Source organism: Bolinopsis microptera, chromosome 13, assembly GCF_026151205.1.
Source record: "Bolinopsis microptera isolate Bmic1 chromosome 13, MBARI_Bmic_1.0, whole genome shotgun sequence".
Classification (NCBI taxonomy): domain Eukaryota; kingdom Metazoa; phylum Ctenophora; class Tentaculata; order Lobata; family Bolinopsidae; genus Bolinopsis; species Bolinopsis microptera.
Genome location: NC_087084.1, coordinates 7,267,383 through 7,285,490, shown reverse-complemented (window position 1 = coordinate 7,285,490; position 18,108 = coordinate 7,267,383). Strand labels below are relative to the sequence as shown.

The 18,108-nt window shown below is 37.8% G+C and overlaps 1 protein-coding gene across 2 annotated transcripts in view; it reads left to right on the top strand.

Annotated features, from left to right (window-relative positions):
* The window catches only part of LOC134824959 (uncharacterized), a 112,772-nt gene that overhangs the window by 57,390 nt on the left and 37,274 nt on the right, over positions 1-18,108 (top strand). Inside the window, exon 2 of one of the 2 annotated variants that reach the window (XM_063836988.1) lies at positions 11,755-11,866. In XM_063836988.1, coding sequence (XP_063693058.1) covers positions 11,765-11,866 — 102 coding nt within the window. In that variant the 5' untranslated portion in view covers positions 11,755-11,764. Of the gene's footprint in view, positions 1-11,754; positions 11,867-13,193; positions 13,198-18,108 lie in introns of those variants that run through there. The other variant, XM_063836987.1, reaches the window with a different exon arrangement.

Sequence of the window (18,108 nt, the reverse complement as noted above, 5' to 3'; positions counted from 1 at the left end):
AAAACCCGTGGTCACAGGGAGGAAACTAATAGTATTTTTTGTTAATCATAATGAGTTTAAATCGCGTCAAAATATCCTACACAACTGAAGATACAGCCGATTAAAATGTTGCTCGCACTAAATACAACGTAATATCAACAAAACCGATAAAAATGCCGTTTTAACAATCTTTGCACGTGCACGTGCGTGTAACGAAACCGTTACCATGGTTACTTTTCAACCTTTTGCTTTTTGCCGAATTTGCACGTGGGCGGTCGTACAGACATACAGACAGAAAAAATTCTTTGAATTATAGTAGAGATTATTAAATTATAACATATAATGATTTATATATTATATTTATATAACCTATAACAATATTTTCGAAATTCATCTCTCTATGTCTACTAATAACAAATAATTTAAATGCATCAAGTATAATTCTGGCAAAATAATTAATTCTTAATGGAACCAAATTTTAGGTGCGCCGCGCATATTTTCGAAAATTTACACCGTAGTATGAAAATCGAGCGCTAAAGCAAATACTGCCATATTTTCACAAGAATACTTTAGTAATTTTTTAGTGTTATCGTTGCATTTCAAACCTCCTTTATTCACTTTATTAGGTTATCTTTTCGACGATTAATTTGATTACTATCTATGTTTTCTCGTATTGTCATTGATATTGAGTACACATTGATGAAAGAATAAGGGACAGTCTAAATAGGAAAGATTTTAGAAGAGTCTTAAAAGATTCCAAAGATTGAGCCAATGCAAATGATATGTTGCCTGGTAACAGGAAGTCCTTTGTACATCTTAGGAGCCACTGCAGAGAAGTTACCCACACCAAACTTTGATAATCGGTAATGTAATACAGAATCGTGGATTATACCCGATAACTACTGGCCTGTAACAGCCGGCTACTAGCTTACAATTGATGCAAGCGTGGTGTGTGGATGACTCTGCAGCAGCAGGTTCTCTGAAGAAACTCGGGCTGTTGTAGGATTTACTCAGTTTGAACGGTCCTAAGTTAGGCTACTTCCCCAAAAAAGTGAAGACTATTCTTATCCTAAAGGGCCCAAAATGGCTACTACCAGCAGCCATGTTTTTATTTGGAGATACTGGTATAGATATCACATGCGATGGGGAGCATCATCTGGGAACAGTGATAGGTGGAGAGGAGGCTGTAGAAGAGTTGTCAGAAATTGCTCTTGATGAACCTCAGGCAGCCCTATCATTGTATACCAAAGCCCTCTGTCATCGGTGGACCTTTGTGATGCGCACCATCCAGAACACTATTAATACCTCTTCATCCCATTGGAGAAGTGTACAAGAGAAAAGTTCATTCCGGCAATTATTGGTAGGAATGTGACTGACCTGCACAGGAGAATGTCTGCGCTACCTGTAAGATGAGGGGTGGTTGGTAGCGTTGAGCCAGTAGAGATCGCGGAAAAGGAATACCAGACGTCACTCAAGATAACATAGGAGCTGGTTGACCTCATCTATGACCAGGAAGCATCCCTGATGAAGTTGGTTAAAATTAAGATAAAGGGCAGAGTTAACAGCCTCAAGTTAGTTAAAGAATTACGCTTGAAGAAGGAGCTTGCTGAGATAATGAGTGAAGTGGATGAGAATACTAGGGAGTCACTGCAACTGGTACAAGAACATGGGTCAGGAGCTTGGCTAACATGTCTCCCCATTCAACAGCTAGGGTATGCTTATAGCGAGCAAGACTTCAGAGATGCTGTTCATCTCTGGTGTGGTTGGGACATCCCTAACACCCCAAGAATCTGTGATTATGGAGCCAAGAATGATCACAATCATATCCTCAACTGTAAGAACTACCGTCATAACAACATGAGAGACTCTGTTGCTGAATACCTTAGGCTGGTGACCAAGGATGTGAGCTGAGGATTTAGCCCCTGTTAACACCTATAGAATCAGCCAACTTCCAACAAAAGGGCAACAATGCTGATATAAGGCTAGGCTCGATATATCAGCAAGAGGAGTATGGAGCACATTTGAGAGGACTTTCTTTGACATGCGTATTTTCAATCCTAAATCGCCTACATATCAAGGAAAGACCATGCCACAGCTCTACACTCTGCACGAGAATGAGAAATAGAACCAGTATGCATGAACAGTGTGCTACAATAATTGAAGAAAGGGTCATTTTTGTCCTCCCTGTATTTACCACTACAGGAGGAATGGCACCTGAGCTTGAGGCCAAGTGTTTTATAAGGAGACTTGCTGTGTTGATAGCCACCAAGACCAAGGAGGACTACAGCCAGGTGATGTGTAACATCAGGACACGCCTGAGCATGGATATAATAAAGACTAAAGAGGAGTGTGCTAGTAGCAGTTAGAGGTGTACATGGAAAGCCAAAGAAGGCATGGACCGCCCCTATATCCAATGTCTCCTTCAACCTGATACCTGAGGAGAAGAGCTACGAAGGATAGACGATATCTATTGCTCAGGATTAACGTTTGTGCTCTGCCAATTGCATCACTTGATTTAATTTATTGTATATATATTATATATACTGTTTAACATTTTTCACTCTTCAATAAAAAACTAGCTTAATGTCAGTAGGTCGTAAGAATTTTTGTGTGCACACACAGATACCTAACAGTATTATTATTATTATATCTTGTCTGGATATTCGAACCTTTCGAATTGTATCTCGAAATTTATGTTTAAATTCCCTGTGTAGTTTTTTCAAGGTATAATGGGAAATAATATTGTAAAATGTCTATTGTATAATGTCATCATTTTATGGCTCTTCAAGTATCCATTTGATTGATGTAGCAATTTGAAGTTGCAGCCGAAGATTTATTGATTTTAATGTGGTCCATTCTTAATAAAAATATTTTGCGTTACTATTCGTTTAAACAGTAAACTGCTTTAGTTTTTAACTGTTTAGGAGATGATTTGAAGCAGTGCAACGATCTAAGTGCGGTGAAAACGAAGTCAGACCAAAGCCAGATGCTTTAGTTCACACTGTGACTGATTAATGTACCTCTCAACCTCTGCAGTCTGCAACATACTGACTGTCTTACTTGTAACCTGGTTAGTTATAATAGTTATTTTTAATCGTATACCTTCAAGCTTTCCTCCAAACACTGATTTATTGCTAGTATTTTATATTACTGAGCAGACTGAACAAGTTTTGATTAAATGATTAAGATTATTAAAGTTGAGATCATAATCGTATTAATCCAACAATTAATGATCGCTTGTATTTGTTGCTGTGAGACACAAAACACTACACATCCACATTTGACACAAAACACTACGCCTTACACGCTAAACACTACACATTACACTAGGACTCTAGGAGACAATGAATCTAACGGCCTGTGATTTGTGAATAACCGAAATTTAACGTATACTTACGTATACTGTAAATGTATCTATTTATTCACTAAGAAAATCATTAATTTATGAGCTAGTACCTGAGTGTAATAGTGCTTATGTAGATCGTGGATTTATATCTAATATTAATAACAATGCAGTTCCCTCTTAATAAAGGTCACCATACAAGTTGTACTTTTTGAATAACTTTTTATCCTTTTTTCTAACATTTATTCTGTAAATAGTTGTTGGTAGTTCTAAAGTTTAATGGCAATTTCTGAATGTTTTGCGATACTTACTCTGGTTACTCATTTTTGTTGATGGAGGTTATTTTTAATCAACAGCGGTGTCATAATCACTTGAGGTCCATGCTGTATTGTTGGCTGCATGTTGCAGCTTTATGAATTCCTAGGCGACTTTTAGCAATGATGATTGTATAGAAGTTGTCAACAAGCTTGAGCTGGTGCTATTGTGCTCCTGATTTCAGTGGACATTTTATTAAATTGTAGTGGACTGTCTCTCTCTCTCTCTGTTTTGGTCAACGGTTTCTGGCCACCTAGTAAAGAGGAAGGCCTTCTCGCCGTGCCCACAGAGTGTGACTCCTGCTAGCCACACTCCAGGACTCCCTAAGTATATACAAAAACATAGAATAATAGATATCAACGCAACAGACCTCTGGAGTCTCGAAGCTGTTACTACCTTGCTCAGAGCAAACCCCACTTCAGATGTTCTTCTTTGGCGGGCAGGCGAGGGACTTCCGAGCATGGTCCACACCTGAATATGTGTCACTATCTGAGATAGTCCTGTGTGGGTCTAGTGTATGATTATTAATGAACCTTGTGTATGTCCTAGATGCTATCCAAATAGATCGTCTCAAACCTTGTTGACTGTTCCACGAATTTGATAATGTGGTCGAGTTTACTATTGATGAGTTCCTCAATTGTTAGGATGGGTTTACCAAATATCCTCATTCTAGTTGTCATCAGCTGGATGCATTCACATAGGAAGTGTTGTGATGTTTCTGCTTCCCCTGGGCAGTGTTCACAGTCTTGTGGTTTCGAAATTGGAGTTGTTTTGCTACCGTCTGGAAGTATGCTAGTGGGATGGTGTCCTGATAGTAGCCATGTTAGCCATCTGATGTGAGTACCTGTGATGTTAATTTTCTTTTACCTGTTTTTGTTGAGGAAAAATGTTAGTGGGGTTTTTCCTTTATCACTGAGTGCCACCTGTTTATACTTCTTGATATGGAGATTGAAGAGGTAGTGGACTGTATACCACCTGTTCAGTGCAACTAATTGTACTGATCTGTAGGGCACAATTTTAAAGAGTTTATTTTTTACTCTACAATGCTGTACTGTTCATTGTGTTTGGCCCCGACTTTGATTTCCTTGTTTTCTTTATCTTTTCAGCACCTCAAGTTCTGATTTTTTGAAGGAGAAATTCTAGTTAAAGACGTTCACATTATTATACAGTGATCTGATGAATGACAATATGCGGGAGTGAGTAAAGTTGTAAAAGTAAAAGAAATTTAAATAAATGGCAGTTATGATGACTAAAAGTAGATTGAACGGCTAAAATACGGGTCTTGGGAGCTAGAGAAATAAAATAAAATGATACAAGCTTGCATTTATTCTGTCTAACATTTAATTAATTCTATGTATGTTTTTTGAAACTACTCAGTACTCTCCATCTCCTTTCTTCAGGTTTATTTTTTAAATTTTTTATAATTATATGGCAGATTTATTTTATTTTAAATATATAGCAATGGCCAAACCACATTGTACATTGTTTGGTATTATATTTATGTATGCATAGTGCATACTTATTACTAACTGTATATAATTTCAATAATTTTCGGGGCTCAAGTCAGGACGTCTCGTCCCACGAGTAAAGTTGTAAGCTGAGTACATACTTTTAGATCATCTTACCTCGTACGGTGAAATGGGGAAAGTTTTGCTTCAGCCTGGTGTGTTGAGTGCCTCCCAAGTTTTGGGATCCAAAAATATGATCACCATGAACACTACTTAAGAGTTAAAACATGAACTTATCACACAACTGCAATGATTCCAGAAATTTGTATAAGTGCAGTTACTTAATATATATTATATAGTCTACACGTTCTCTGAATAAAAGATAATAATTCAGACACAATCTGTCTTACCTGTAATTTAAAGAGTCCATTCAACAGTATATGGGTTCTGTAGAAAATGATTTTGCCAGTGGACTATTTGAGGTACAGATGGTGTGTGAATTCTGACTTAACTTAGGTAAAATTGATTACACAATAGACAGACTGTCGAGGTGGGCAACGTCTTAGTCGAGACGTTGCCATCATTTATAAAAAACATTTTCAAAATTTACAGATATTTCCAAAACAGTTTACCCCCCAGTTCCATGGCCGGATATTATGCCAAATTATTAGACGGAGGTCCATTTCCCGTAGATCATCTCCGGAGATGATTCTCCGGCTCCGTCTACTGTATTAGACGGAGATGAAGCTCTCCGGAATTTCTCGGAGATTAATTCATACAGTATCAACAAAATTACCGTAGATGGTCTCCGGTCGTGGAACTGCAAACTCCGGAGAAATATCAGTAGACGATCTCCGTCTAATAATTTGGCATAAGGTTCATTGTTTATTATTCTGATCCAAATTTTAAAGTGCTTCTTGAAGAAAGATATCTTTAGCATTAAAATTTACTGCGTTGGCCTTCGTGTAGTGGCAGAGGAAAGTTCTTTTCTAAATTCCGTGAAGCTGGTAGAATTAGGATCCAGATTTGTGAGTAAACGATGAACACTATATTCATTAATCACGGTGTCGTAGCACGCTATCACAATTCGCATGGTTATTTGATAAATTTTCCTAACGAGATAAACAATTTGCTTTTATATTAAATACTTTTCAAATTTCACATCATACTATACCCCGGATTAGATGATCTATTACAATATGTTGCAATGGAGTTTCTAAAATGTATATCATAACTTCCATTTTTTTCAGGTTTTATTGGTGTTGTAGACGATCACTGAATTCTGTAGCTCTGTGAGATTTGTGGCTTCATCGAATTACATCAGATCACGCAGACTTGATGAAAATATGAAGACGTGAACTAGATCTGCTAATGCTATTCTCTCTTTAGCAAATAGCACGAGGTTAATTAAATAAGCAAGGGTAGCTTAAAATATAACAATCTTTTGAAACATATGACGTCGTGTATTTTACTAAAGTTTGTTGGAGGATTGAAATTCACTTTCAAATCATCAAATGCTACTTTCGCAGCTCAGAATGGTTATAATTTTAATCTTAAAGTAATGCAATGTTATTTTTCAATCTGCTACTGACAGCATTTGTTATTTGATGTTTTGAATGGGGAAAGAGTTTGAGTAGTTCAACAATCATGCACATCAGTGTTTATGTCACTCAGTGTTTACTCTCTCGATTCTCCGTCTCCCTCAATGTTTGATGACCGACCCAGTGTTTCCCTCCGTATCCTTGCGTATTGACTGTCCGTCTCACTGTGCAGTGTTTAATATCTGTCTTTCAGTTTTCAATCTCTATCTCGTGTTAAATAGTTCTCTCTGTATTTAATGTCCGTCCAACTCCTAGTGTTCAATATCTGTCTCATCGTTTATTTTCCGTCTCGCTGTTCAATCTCCGTATCTCAAGGTGCAAGGAGTGTATGATTGTAAACGTTTTGGATTTAGCTACAGATTTTGGAACTTTCCGATGGTAGGTAAATTCTCACCTACTTAACAGATTTTTCAGCGGAGTTTCATTGCAGTGTTTAAGGGTTCTCGGATAATGCTCTTATAAATTCATTATTTTACATCTGTGTTTCATTTTGTAAAAAAGATTTCAAGTATAAAGATGATGACAATGACATGTCCGTTCTATAATTCGAACCGAAATATTGATTATGCAAACTTAGTCCGAGGAGGTGTTCTAGCAAATGTCCACGCTGTCTTGTTGTTTACGTAAGCCGCTGTGCGTGACATTGTTAAGAAGTAAAAGACGCGCATTGCGCGCGCGATGTTTTGGTCATTTAAATAAAATGACCCTCCTCGGCCGAATGACCCTCCTCGGCCACGTGAGTATGGTTTTTATTTTATTTTTAAAAATGACCCTCCTCGGCCATGGCCGAGGAGGGCCATTTCTTGTTTGGCCCTGCTCGGCCATGGCCGAGGAGGGCCATTTTTGTCATATTGTTTGGCCCTGCTCGGCCATGGCCGAGGAGGGCCATTTCTTGTTTGGCCCTGCTCGGCCATGGCCGAGGAGGGCCATTTTTTTCATATTCTTTGGCCCTGCTCGGCCATGGCCGAGGAGGGCCATTTCTTGTTTGGCCCTGCTCGGCCATGGCCGAGGAGGGCCATTTTTGTCATATTGTTTGGCCCTGCTCGGCCATGGCCGAGGAGGGCCATTTTTTTTTCGTATTGTTTGGCCCTGCTCGGCCATGGCCGAGGAGGGCCATTTCTTGTTTGGCCCTGCTCGGCCATGGCCGAGGAGGGCCATTTTTTTCATATTGTTTGGCCCTGCTCGGCCATGGCCGAGGAGGGCCATTTCTTCGTCATATTGTTTGGCCCTGCTCGGCCATGGCCGAGCAGGGCCATTTTTAAAAAATGACCCTCCTCGGCCGAATGACCCTCCTCGGCCACGTGAGTATGGTTTTTATTTTATTTTTAAAAATGACCCTCCTCGGCCACCATACTACTGCCCATGTTTTCGCAAATTCGTACCGTAGTGTGAAAATCTAGCGCTACATCGAATTCTGTCATAATTTCACAATAATAATGAATACCAATAATCTCAAGGTGTGTGCTTGTCTGTTCGTTCGCGTGCAATTTCCGAGCGGCTTAATCAAGAAAACAGTCAGGGTCTGGTTTTTTTTGGTACAGCGCCAATAAAACTCTGACCAAGCCCGATGATCAAGGTGGTAGGTGGTAAGCGGTTTAATTCATCATTTCTTGACCCAAGTGTGATACTGAAATGTATATGTGTGTGTGACGTGTGTGTCCTCTCTCACTCTCGCTCTCTCTCCCTCCCTCTCCCCTCTTGAATCACAACTATAACGTTACTACATTGATACTAGGACCTACTAAAATCAAAAGAAAATGCAGCCACACAGTTTGTTGCTAACTGCTAAGCTTTCTCTTCTCCTACGATTGACTATAGTGGAACCATCTTTGGCAAACTTAGGAACTTAGGACTATCACAAATACCGTTCTGTAAGTTTGCAAGGCATGTGGACGAAGGGGGTCGAGAGTACTCGACTTGAAAGTGGGTGTTAAGAACTTAGCTTAGCTAAGGATAGTGACGTCCAGAAGATGAGGCAGTACTGAAGGGGAAGTAATGTCACAAGGAGATGGGTAGGGAGAGCACTATAATAATCATCTTTGTGATAGTTCATCAATTGCAATTTGTGGTTGAGAGCGGAAGGTAGTGATGCTGTCATCACTATCATCTCTTAACATGGTTGGTTACTAGAGGAATGCTCTTGTAGGCTTTCTATCTAGGAACAACTGTACAGTGGACAGGAGAAGATTATGTGGTAGTTGATGTCTAATACCTGACAATTTGGACACTGAAAAATCAAATCAAATCAAATCAAAATATAATGACACAAACATCATCACACATCATCAAAAATATATCTACTAAAGTTTTAAAAATATCTTAAATCTATTGGCCTAAACAACCAAGATAAAATGAATCTAATTTACATACTTTCCACTACTATATAAGTTAATAAAGCGTTTCTTAGCAACATGAGGATGACACACAAGATATTCATTGTGCTTCTCTTTATTAGTAGCATAATTTAATCCCTCAATCTTTCCTAATACTTCGTCCGAAACATACCAAAAATGAATATCATTTACGGATCCGTTTAAAATAGTCTCTTTTTTGAAAGCCTCTAATCTTATTTTAAAACTTAACACAGTCCCACAATTCTTGACATCCGAGGGGAGTTTGTTCCAATATGGTCTCACCCTCTCCGGAAGAAAAGAACTGTGGACTTTCTTCATTTTACTGCTACTTTTACTGCATCTACTGTTTGATACCACATTAAGACCAGATCTGCTCATTCTGAACAAACCAGCTCCGTAATTGGCCAAACCACTTATCATTTTAAAAGATTCAATGAGGTCCCCACGTATTCGCCGCTCTGCCAGCGTTGTCAAATTGAGGATTTCCAGTCGACGACTGTATGGAAGAGTACCCACCTCGTCAATCAGACGGGTAAACCGCCTCTGGACTCTCTCCAGCTCCAAGATGATCCCCCAACTTCCATGAGCCGCAACTGGACTCCACTGAGGGTCGCAGTTGCTGGCCATCCTTGCTCCTGGACATTTGTCAGAAGGTATATTTTGCTCTAGTTCAGTTCATTGATTGAAATAAATTTTCGTGCACATACAGAATGAATGGTTAATAATTTAATATATATGTAGACCAAGGTCTGTGCACGGGATGCTTCCTGAAAGAATCCAGTTCTTTTAGTGGGGCACCCTACCTAAAGCCAAATTGAGATATAATAATCATATTCCTAGAGAAATAATCAGAAATCGAATACCAATCAAATAATATGATATATAGGAGTAGTAACCATATTTACTATGCAAAATGCCCCAACCACATAGTGTAAATTTATATAGAATTCAAATTCCATATCATCATTAAACCTCAATAGTCAATATAATAGCCCAAGCAAAATTAAATAACTTCTTATATTGATTGATTGAAATAAATTTTCGTGCACATACAGAATGAATGGTTAATAATTTAATATATATGTAGACCAAGCTCTGTGCACGGGATGCTTCCTGGAAGAATCCAGTTCTTTTAGCGGGGCACCCTACCTAAAGCCAAATTGAGATATAATAATCATATTCCTAGAGAAATAATCAGAAATCGAATACCAATCAAATAATATGATATATATGAGTAGTAACCATATTTACTATGCAAAATGCCCCAACCACATAGTGTAAATTTATATAGAATTCAAATTCCATATCATCATTAAACCTCAATACCTAGTCAATATAATAGCCCAAGCAAAATTAAATAACTTCTTATATACCTTACTGTCATACTACAAATTAATTAAACATTTGAAATCTGTTGACCAGAGAATAAATTTCTAAGCCTAATGCAAGTGAAATAATTTAGATGCAATAATGAATGCCTAATGTGAGTATCATTTGTCAATGTCCTTGTAAAAAAGTCTGTACAAGAGATATGAGTAACTAATATAGAAGAAAAAACAGGATACCTTACTGTCATACTACAAATTAATTAAACATTTGAAATCTGTTAACCAGAGAATGAATTTCTAAACCTAATGCAAGTGAAATAATTTAGATGCAATAATGAATGACTAATGTGAGTATCATCTGTCAATGTCCTTGTAAAAAAGTCTGTACAAGAGATATGAGTAACTAATATAGAAGAAAAAACAGGAAGTTGTCGTCTGTTGAAAAATAAATAAAATATCTAGAATATGAATTAATATAAAATAACATTCAGTCAATGTGTCGTCAATAAACTGTACAATTATCAAATGTTAAAACTGGGTGATACAGTCACCAAAAATAAATACTAAGTATAATAAGTAAATAAATTAAATGTGGTCTATAAAACTACCACTAGGTATAATAGGTCAATAAATTAAAAGTGGTTTATAAAACTACCACTGTGCGAACCCTTTCTCCAGTTAAAACATGTCAGTCATGTGCAAAATCAATCAAAATGGTAAGGTGGTAAAAAAGGGAAAATCCTTTCGATACATCATCATTGGACCTAGTTGTCCAATGTTCACGTTAGAAACTTACGAATCTCGTTAATATAGTGCCGGTGGGCATTTGCCTCTTCTAGCTGCAAGATGAGCCCTTCCTTAAATGGGTCACTTGTAAGTGATTTCATTTTCAATTTTATAGTGACCATCTTGTAGGATATCTCAAGGGGTGGAATCCCAATTGGGACAGAGGTCAATCCTTGGGAGGATGATGAGTGGCCCTGCTTATCTTCAAGAGGACCGTGGCAATAATTTGGCAACATGCATCAACATTCTTATTGTGCTTGAGGAACTGAATCAAATCAGAGAGACCTTATGCCTATTTTCATGCTGCGTAATAGCTCTTTATCTCTGTGTTTTATCCAATTGGTGTTTCTTAAATCTTCATCATTCCACTAACCAATTTTCCTCCTTAATCTTAGCAATGGAATACAGCTCAAAATGTACTGTCATTACCACCAAATGTAAGCACCTCACCTCTGCGAAATATCAATACACGGGCTAATAGGGAAAATAAAGGGTATATTTGAGAGGTTTTTAACTGTATTCATTAAATTCTATTTAGTCGTTTACATTAAGATCACTTCTGTTGAACATGCACAATTTTAACCTATAACCATTTTATAGCTGCCACATTATGTCTGACACAGAGCAGTACGATGCTTCAAACGACACACTTAACGACACTAATGACTTGATGAACGATTCAGTGGAGGATGCCGAGCTGGAGGCTATCAAGGTGGGTAACAGTTTTCACCTATCTATACTATATTTTAAACTTGACGAAATCCCCCCGGCAACGACCTAAAAATGACCCTCTGGTGTCACCAATTTAAGCTCGCTAATGGAGTTGAAACCTCGCCATTTTTAGCAGTTTTGTAAAAAAAGATAAGAATAGTCTATAGCATTCTTAGAATTTTTATAAAGTCTTTAGATTTTGTATAATTAACCTCGGAAGTGAGGTAAAATAAAGGTTAGAATAAAGTCGTAATTTCATCAAAGGTTACCTGCGCCGTTGCTGATTATAGCTACATCAAGAGATTGCACGTGCGCAAGCAAGAACAGATTAGCAACGCGTGCACGTGTTGCCATGCTCTATGATACGTCATAACTAGCTCACATTACAATTTACGCTATGACTATCCATAACTTTGGTTGTGATTGATGTTTTTTGATGCGGTAAAAAGTATCGATTAGGGAATACTTAGATAAAACCTTATCGTTGTCGGCAAATAAAAATCCATACAATTTATATTACGGAGCTAGATCATAGATAGATAGATGATGGCAAGAAACTATAAAACTATAACATAACTGATATTCAATTTCCTTGAATAAAGCCTTCAGCTAGCGGATGTACAGGTTTGAGAAAGCCTATGAGCTAAGTAAGCAGATAACTTAGTGTTTACCATATTATAAGGCACAACACCCATACTCGGAAAAAGCTTTAAAATCGTGCAAGAAAAATGTATGGTCAGGAACAGGTTGTAATAATACGCAATATTGAAACTGCCCCTTTGATCACGAATCAATACGAACAAAAAGGTAGATTGATAACAGCGTGAATATGAGTTATATACGATGAGCTATAGGAATGAATAGATATGTTTCGATCTGTAAGGCCCCGGCCGGAGGTACCGAATAAGGAAAATTCCGCAATTCTCTACCCACAATAAAATTGTTACCTTTTTAAAATAGACAACATACATATGACATGTTCTATAATTTCAGCTCATGGGCCTCCAGACCATCTGATGATTGCAGTGAAGCATGAATTAGGTGAGATAACAAAGGATGGATTGAAATTAAATTGTCACTTTGAATTTTACACACCCACCTCAGGTCCATTATTTGTCCAAGTTTTTAAAACCAATAAGCCATATATTTTTATTATTGAAAAATTCAAAACAATTTTAGCTTGCCCACCCCGAGAAATTGGTGAAAGATATAAGAAAGTCGATAAAAAAAAGGTGAAAAATTAAATGAATGAAGCATTAAATAATTTTTAAAACACCTACAAATTGAAATATTTACATGATATTGGCACCTAGAAGCAGTTTCATTTATTGATGGTTATGTACCTAATATTGCTAATATTATGATTTTAACAAGTCTGTAATCCCAAACCGTATCTCAGGGAGGCTCCAGCTGACGAGGTCTGGCTGTTTTTGATCAGCTCAATAAGCAATTCTCAAGACGGACAAATTCAATCATGCTCCTAGTCCACCTCACTCTTTGTTATCTCTAAAAATGTCTCCAAGAAGCAAGAAAGTGATTCCAAGGAGGACAGTCAGTTATCCTCTTATATGCACTCAGCATTTGAAAGAACTGATTATTCAGTGGACAAACATCATCAACCAAATAGATTGCAACTATGAAAAAGTTCCTGCGGTGGTTTAACTGATCATTAATAGTGATTCAGAAGATGAATAATATGAATAATCCCAGTAGAAGAACTTGCCAATTGACAAACACACAGAAAAATGTTCTGGACATGACTTTTGAATATGATGAGGTGGCCAGAGAGTTGAGAAATGAAAAAAGCCAAGAAAGCGTAAAAGCTGCAGACCCATGGAGGTTTGTAAAGTGGGCAGAATTTAAAAAACGATAGCTAATATAAACTGACACGAAGAGATTGCAAGAATCTGCTCATGTCAGTGTGATGAACTCCACCAACAAAAATGCTGACGTTTTAACTCCCAACTATACTGACAATAGCGATAATGTCCCTGTATTCTAGAGCCCAGGACACAAGAAATGATAATGACGAGATAAACAGCTCTGAAACTCATAAATCTCCCACCTAGTCGAACAGAGAGACAGAAAACAGCGGAAATCTGAAACAAGTAAAAGCTTTAAGCTGAAAAAATTGTAGCAGAATCAAAAAAATCAGCTGCACATAAAAACTAAAACAACATTGCGAAAATGTTCGACTCACTGAAATCTCTCCTCCAGCTAACAACGTATGTGAAATGTGAAACTAGATCAGCACCTAAAATGATGATGAGGAACCGATTAAAGATGAAAATGTGAGTCACCTCCCAGTTGCTAATAGTCAGCCTAAGGACAAGTAAACAAGTTCAAATGTTGTGCAAGCCCCTAAATTACGTCTACTTCCGAACCAGCAAAAGACTGAGCAAACGCTCAGGCACTCTTCATCTAGGCTGAGATCCAAATCCTGAATTCATATCATACCCATTCCCGTGCAGGAGAAATCACAAAAACATGTGAAGTACCAAGCCCCTGAATGAGACAGAAGAGATAAGATCTAGATGTACCGGCACCAGTAGTTATTCGACGACATATAGTTGATGACAACTCAATAGAAGGTCTCCCAGAACGCGAACGGGTGGTCTACCATGAGAAAGTTCGGAGGATAGTGTTAATAGTACAAGGAGATCTGTCGACGTTAGAAGTCAAATCCTAAATACCTTTCGAATACTTCTGATTCCACTAAAACAAACCCCACAATCCCTATGAGTATGTCAAGTAATCGATTTATCCCCTCTTAGACCAACCTATCAGATGGAGGTCGGCCATAGCAATCTGGTTGATGTTCTGACGGCGATATATTATGCACCACAAAAGGTCTGCAAAAAGTGTTTTTGACCACTAAAACATCTGATAACAGCGTCAATGATACAAGAAAATCTGTAGAATGAAAAGGACTAACCCTAAATACGTTCTGTAATGCACCAGCCAACAAAAAAGCCTAGCACAAAATCCCAATGTTACCACTGCTGAGACATCACTGTTGCACGAACAATCTGATAAAGAAAACGCTTCCCACAGCCCCGACCATGTTCGGTGAGTGAGTACAGCACTACAGAAACTCCTGATGTGAAGAAACCATTGACAAGGCGAAAAAAATGCACCGTTGTTCCGACGACTACAGATACAGAAGACTCCAGCTAAACAGGTTCTCAACAAGAGCCCTCAACAAGATAAAGAATACTAAGAAGGCAATACAGCTGTCATGATGTTTCTATAGTAACGAAAAGAAGATCAGATAGTAATGCAACTCCATCGAATGAATCAGGCAAAACTTCCCTTTCTTTTTGTTTCTTTTTAACTTTGTTCCATAATAATATTAAGATAAACATAATAAAAATCGGTCCAAACGAGGACTTATAAAAAGTATTCATTACCAACCCATGACTCAATGCCATTCACTGCATAATATCCCGAAGTTTAAACAAAGCAACTCAAGAACATACATTCCCAATTCTTGTAACTATACCCAATTCTTTAAAAAATCAATTATTTTTATAATCATTCCTCCTGATGCTAATTGCTATTAGTATAGTTACTGATATTTTTTCTGTACCGAGCAATATTTGTATACACCTTCTTTGAGCATGTACAAACAAGATAAATCAATTATTATGTCGGTGGCATCAGTAACACAACCGTTCTTAGATCCCTGCCAAAAACAACGATTGAAAAGTAATATGATTTGCATTGCATTATAGTGTTTTTCTAACTGCACATGCGACTGGCAAATTATAAATTACCATGTTCAAAAACAATATTTTACCTGCTCATGCCTCTACCTATTTTCCCCCCCTCCCACCATCTCCAAACACACCTCTAGAAGATGCAATTATGGGATAACACTTAAAACGAGAATTAGTAGAAAAAATCCAGATACCTTTCAAATTTCTCCATCTCTGTAAAAATTTGGAGCCAACTTCTTTCGTTTGATGTTCCAATTGTAGACCAACCATCCTGATAAACAGACAATAGTTATTCGATGGCAGTGCCCGACAAAAACGTAGTTCCCATCTTACTTAAATCCTAATCAAACTGACCTCCACCTCATCTCACGACCAATCGTTGGTGAGGAAAACACTGCTTTTGCTCAGTTCATCGACCGGTCAGTAGTGAGTACAACTCTAAAGAAACTGTCACTTGCGACCGAAACTACAGGCCCAAATCATCCCGAACAATACAGAGACAGAGAACAGCCAACAAATCATGGTTTTTTAAGAGTTTAAACCTTCCAAGAGGAGAAAAGCAAGGAGGGAAAAGGAGCATTATATTAGTATTAGCAAGAGAAACAAGAACATGGCTGTTTTCTCGAGAATGTAAGATAATTAACCTTGTAAATTTTATATCTCCACCCAAGGCCCCAAGTCCACTTTTGATAAATTAATTGCTAAAATAAATAAATTGCTAAAATGAAATTAATTGCTAAAATATGAGTGCAAATTTTTGAAAAAAAATAAGCTTGCCGACTAATAACAATACCCATCATGTGAAAGTCCTAACTAGTTTAACCATCGCTTCTGGCTCAAACTTATCAGTTCATCATAGTCATATAAGAACTTTTTGATAGAATTTAAATGTTAAAATATAAGATTGTTATCATTCCACTATCCTCACTGAAAGTTATCTTCCGCCATCTGCCACCGAGACGACCAGGCGAGGTCCGGACCACTGCAAGTTTTATCTCCGCTGCCGTATCTAGATCTGTAGATAAAGAACACATTCACATGTTTATCATGGTACCCCCAAGAGAACAATTAACTTAGTTATAGGCTATCATTAACGGAGGCATACGTACTTTCTCTAAATTGGGTGAGTTATAAATTAAGTTTCAATTATGGAACTCGAGTCGTCCAAACATCAACACCGTTGAAATTTTTATATAATTTTTATAAGCTTCTAAGTTCTATTATGGCATCCATTTCATAACCATGGTATTACATGTAATAATAATGGTAGAGTAAACAATATACAAACCTAATTCTGGTATCGTTTAGTTACTGACTCTATACCTCTAAAGCCAGTTGGCAAAAGAATCCAAATATCAACTCACCTCTGATTTTCCCCATAATGAAGGTAAGATTCTAATAATATTAAACAACGACATCAATGTTTAAAAGTTTAATGTTTATTTTCCATCATTACTAAAATTATATTTATTAAAATGTTGACATATCTGGACATATCGAAAAACTCATATGAAAGGAGAGCTGAGAAGGAATGCTGCCATCTGCTGTTTTGCAGACTGGGTCTGATCTTTGTGATAAGAAACTGCACCTCCTCAGACAGACCTTATTGACCTCATACGCTCTGTGGTGGCAAGGTGAGATTTGTTTGCTGTAACAATAACATTTTTTAGTATGTTAATAATTGTTATAACGTGCAGAAAACTTCAATTCTTGCTGAATTGAAAGTCTTTAAACTGAAAAACTGTAAATTTTATACAATTTAACTGAATTCATTAACTTTATATAAACCGAATCCATCATAGCCAATGTCCCCCCAGAAAGCTCAGAACCATTTCACTTCAGGTTACCCAGATCAAGAACCCTGTCTCCGCTACTGTATAGGCGGAGCCGCTGAAGACAAAGAACATATTTCACTGTCAGAACAGTGGGTACGTACAGTATCACCCAACTCAGAATACAGACAACCAAAAAGTTCCCTCCTCTTCCCCTACAGATCCTCCTATCCTGAGTTTTAAAAGTGAACTGTTTGTGAGAACTACACATTGTGGAGACTGCACATTGTGTAACTGCACATTGTGGAGACTCACATGTGGAGATCAGCACATTGTGGAGACTGCACATTGTGAGTCCAGCACATTGTCAGACTGCACACTGCTAACTGCACAATGTTGGAGACTGCAACATTGTGGAGACTGCACATTGTGGAGACTGCACATTGTGAGACTGCAACAATGTGAAGACTGCACATTGTGGAGACTGCACATTGCTGAGACTGCACATTGTGGAGAATGCACATTGGGAGACTGCACATTGCTGAACTGCACCAAAGTGGAGACTGCAACATTGTGGAGACTGCCCATTGTGGAGACTTGCACATTGTGGAAGACTGCACACCATTGTGGAGACTGCACATTGTGGAGACCTGCACAGGGTGGAGACTGCACATTGTGGAGACTGCACAATGTGGATACTGCACATTGTTGGAGACTGCACATGTGAGAACTGCACATTGTGGAGACTGCAC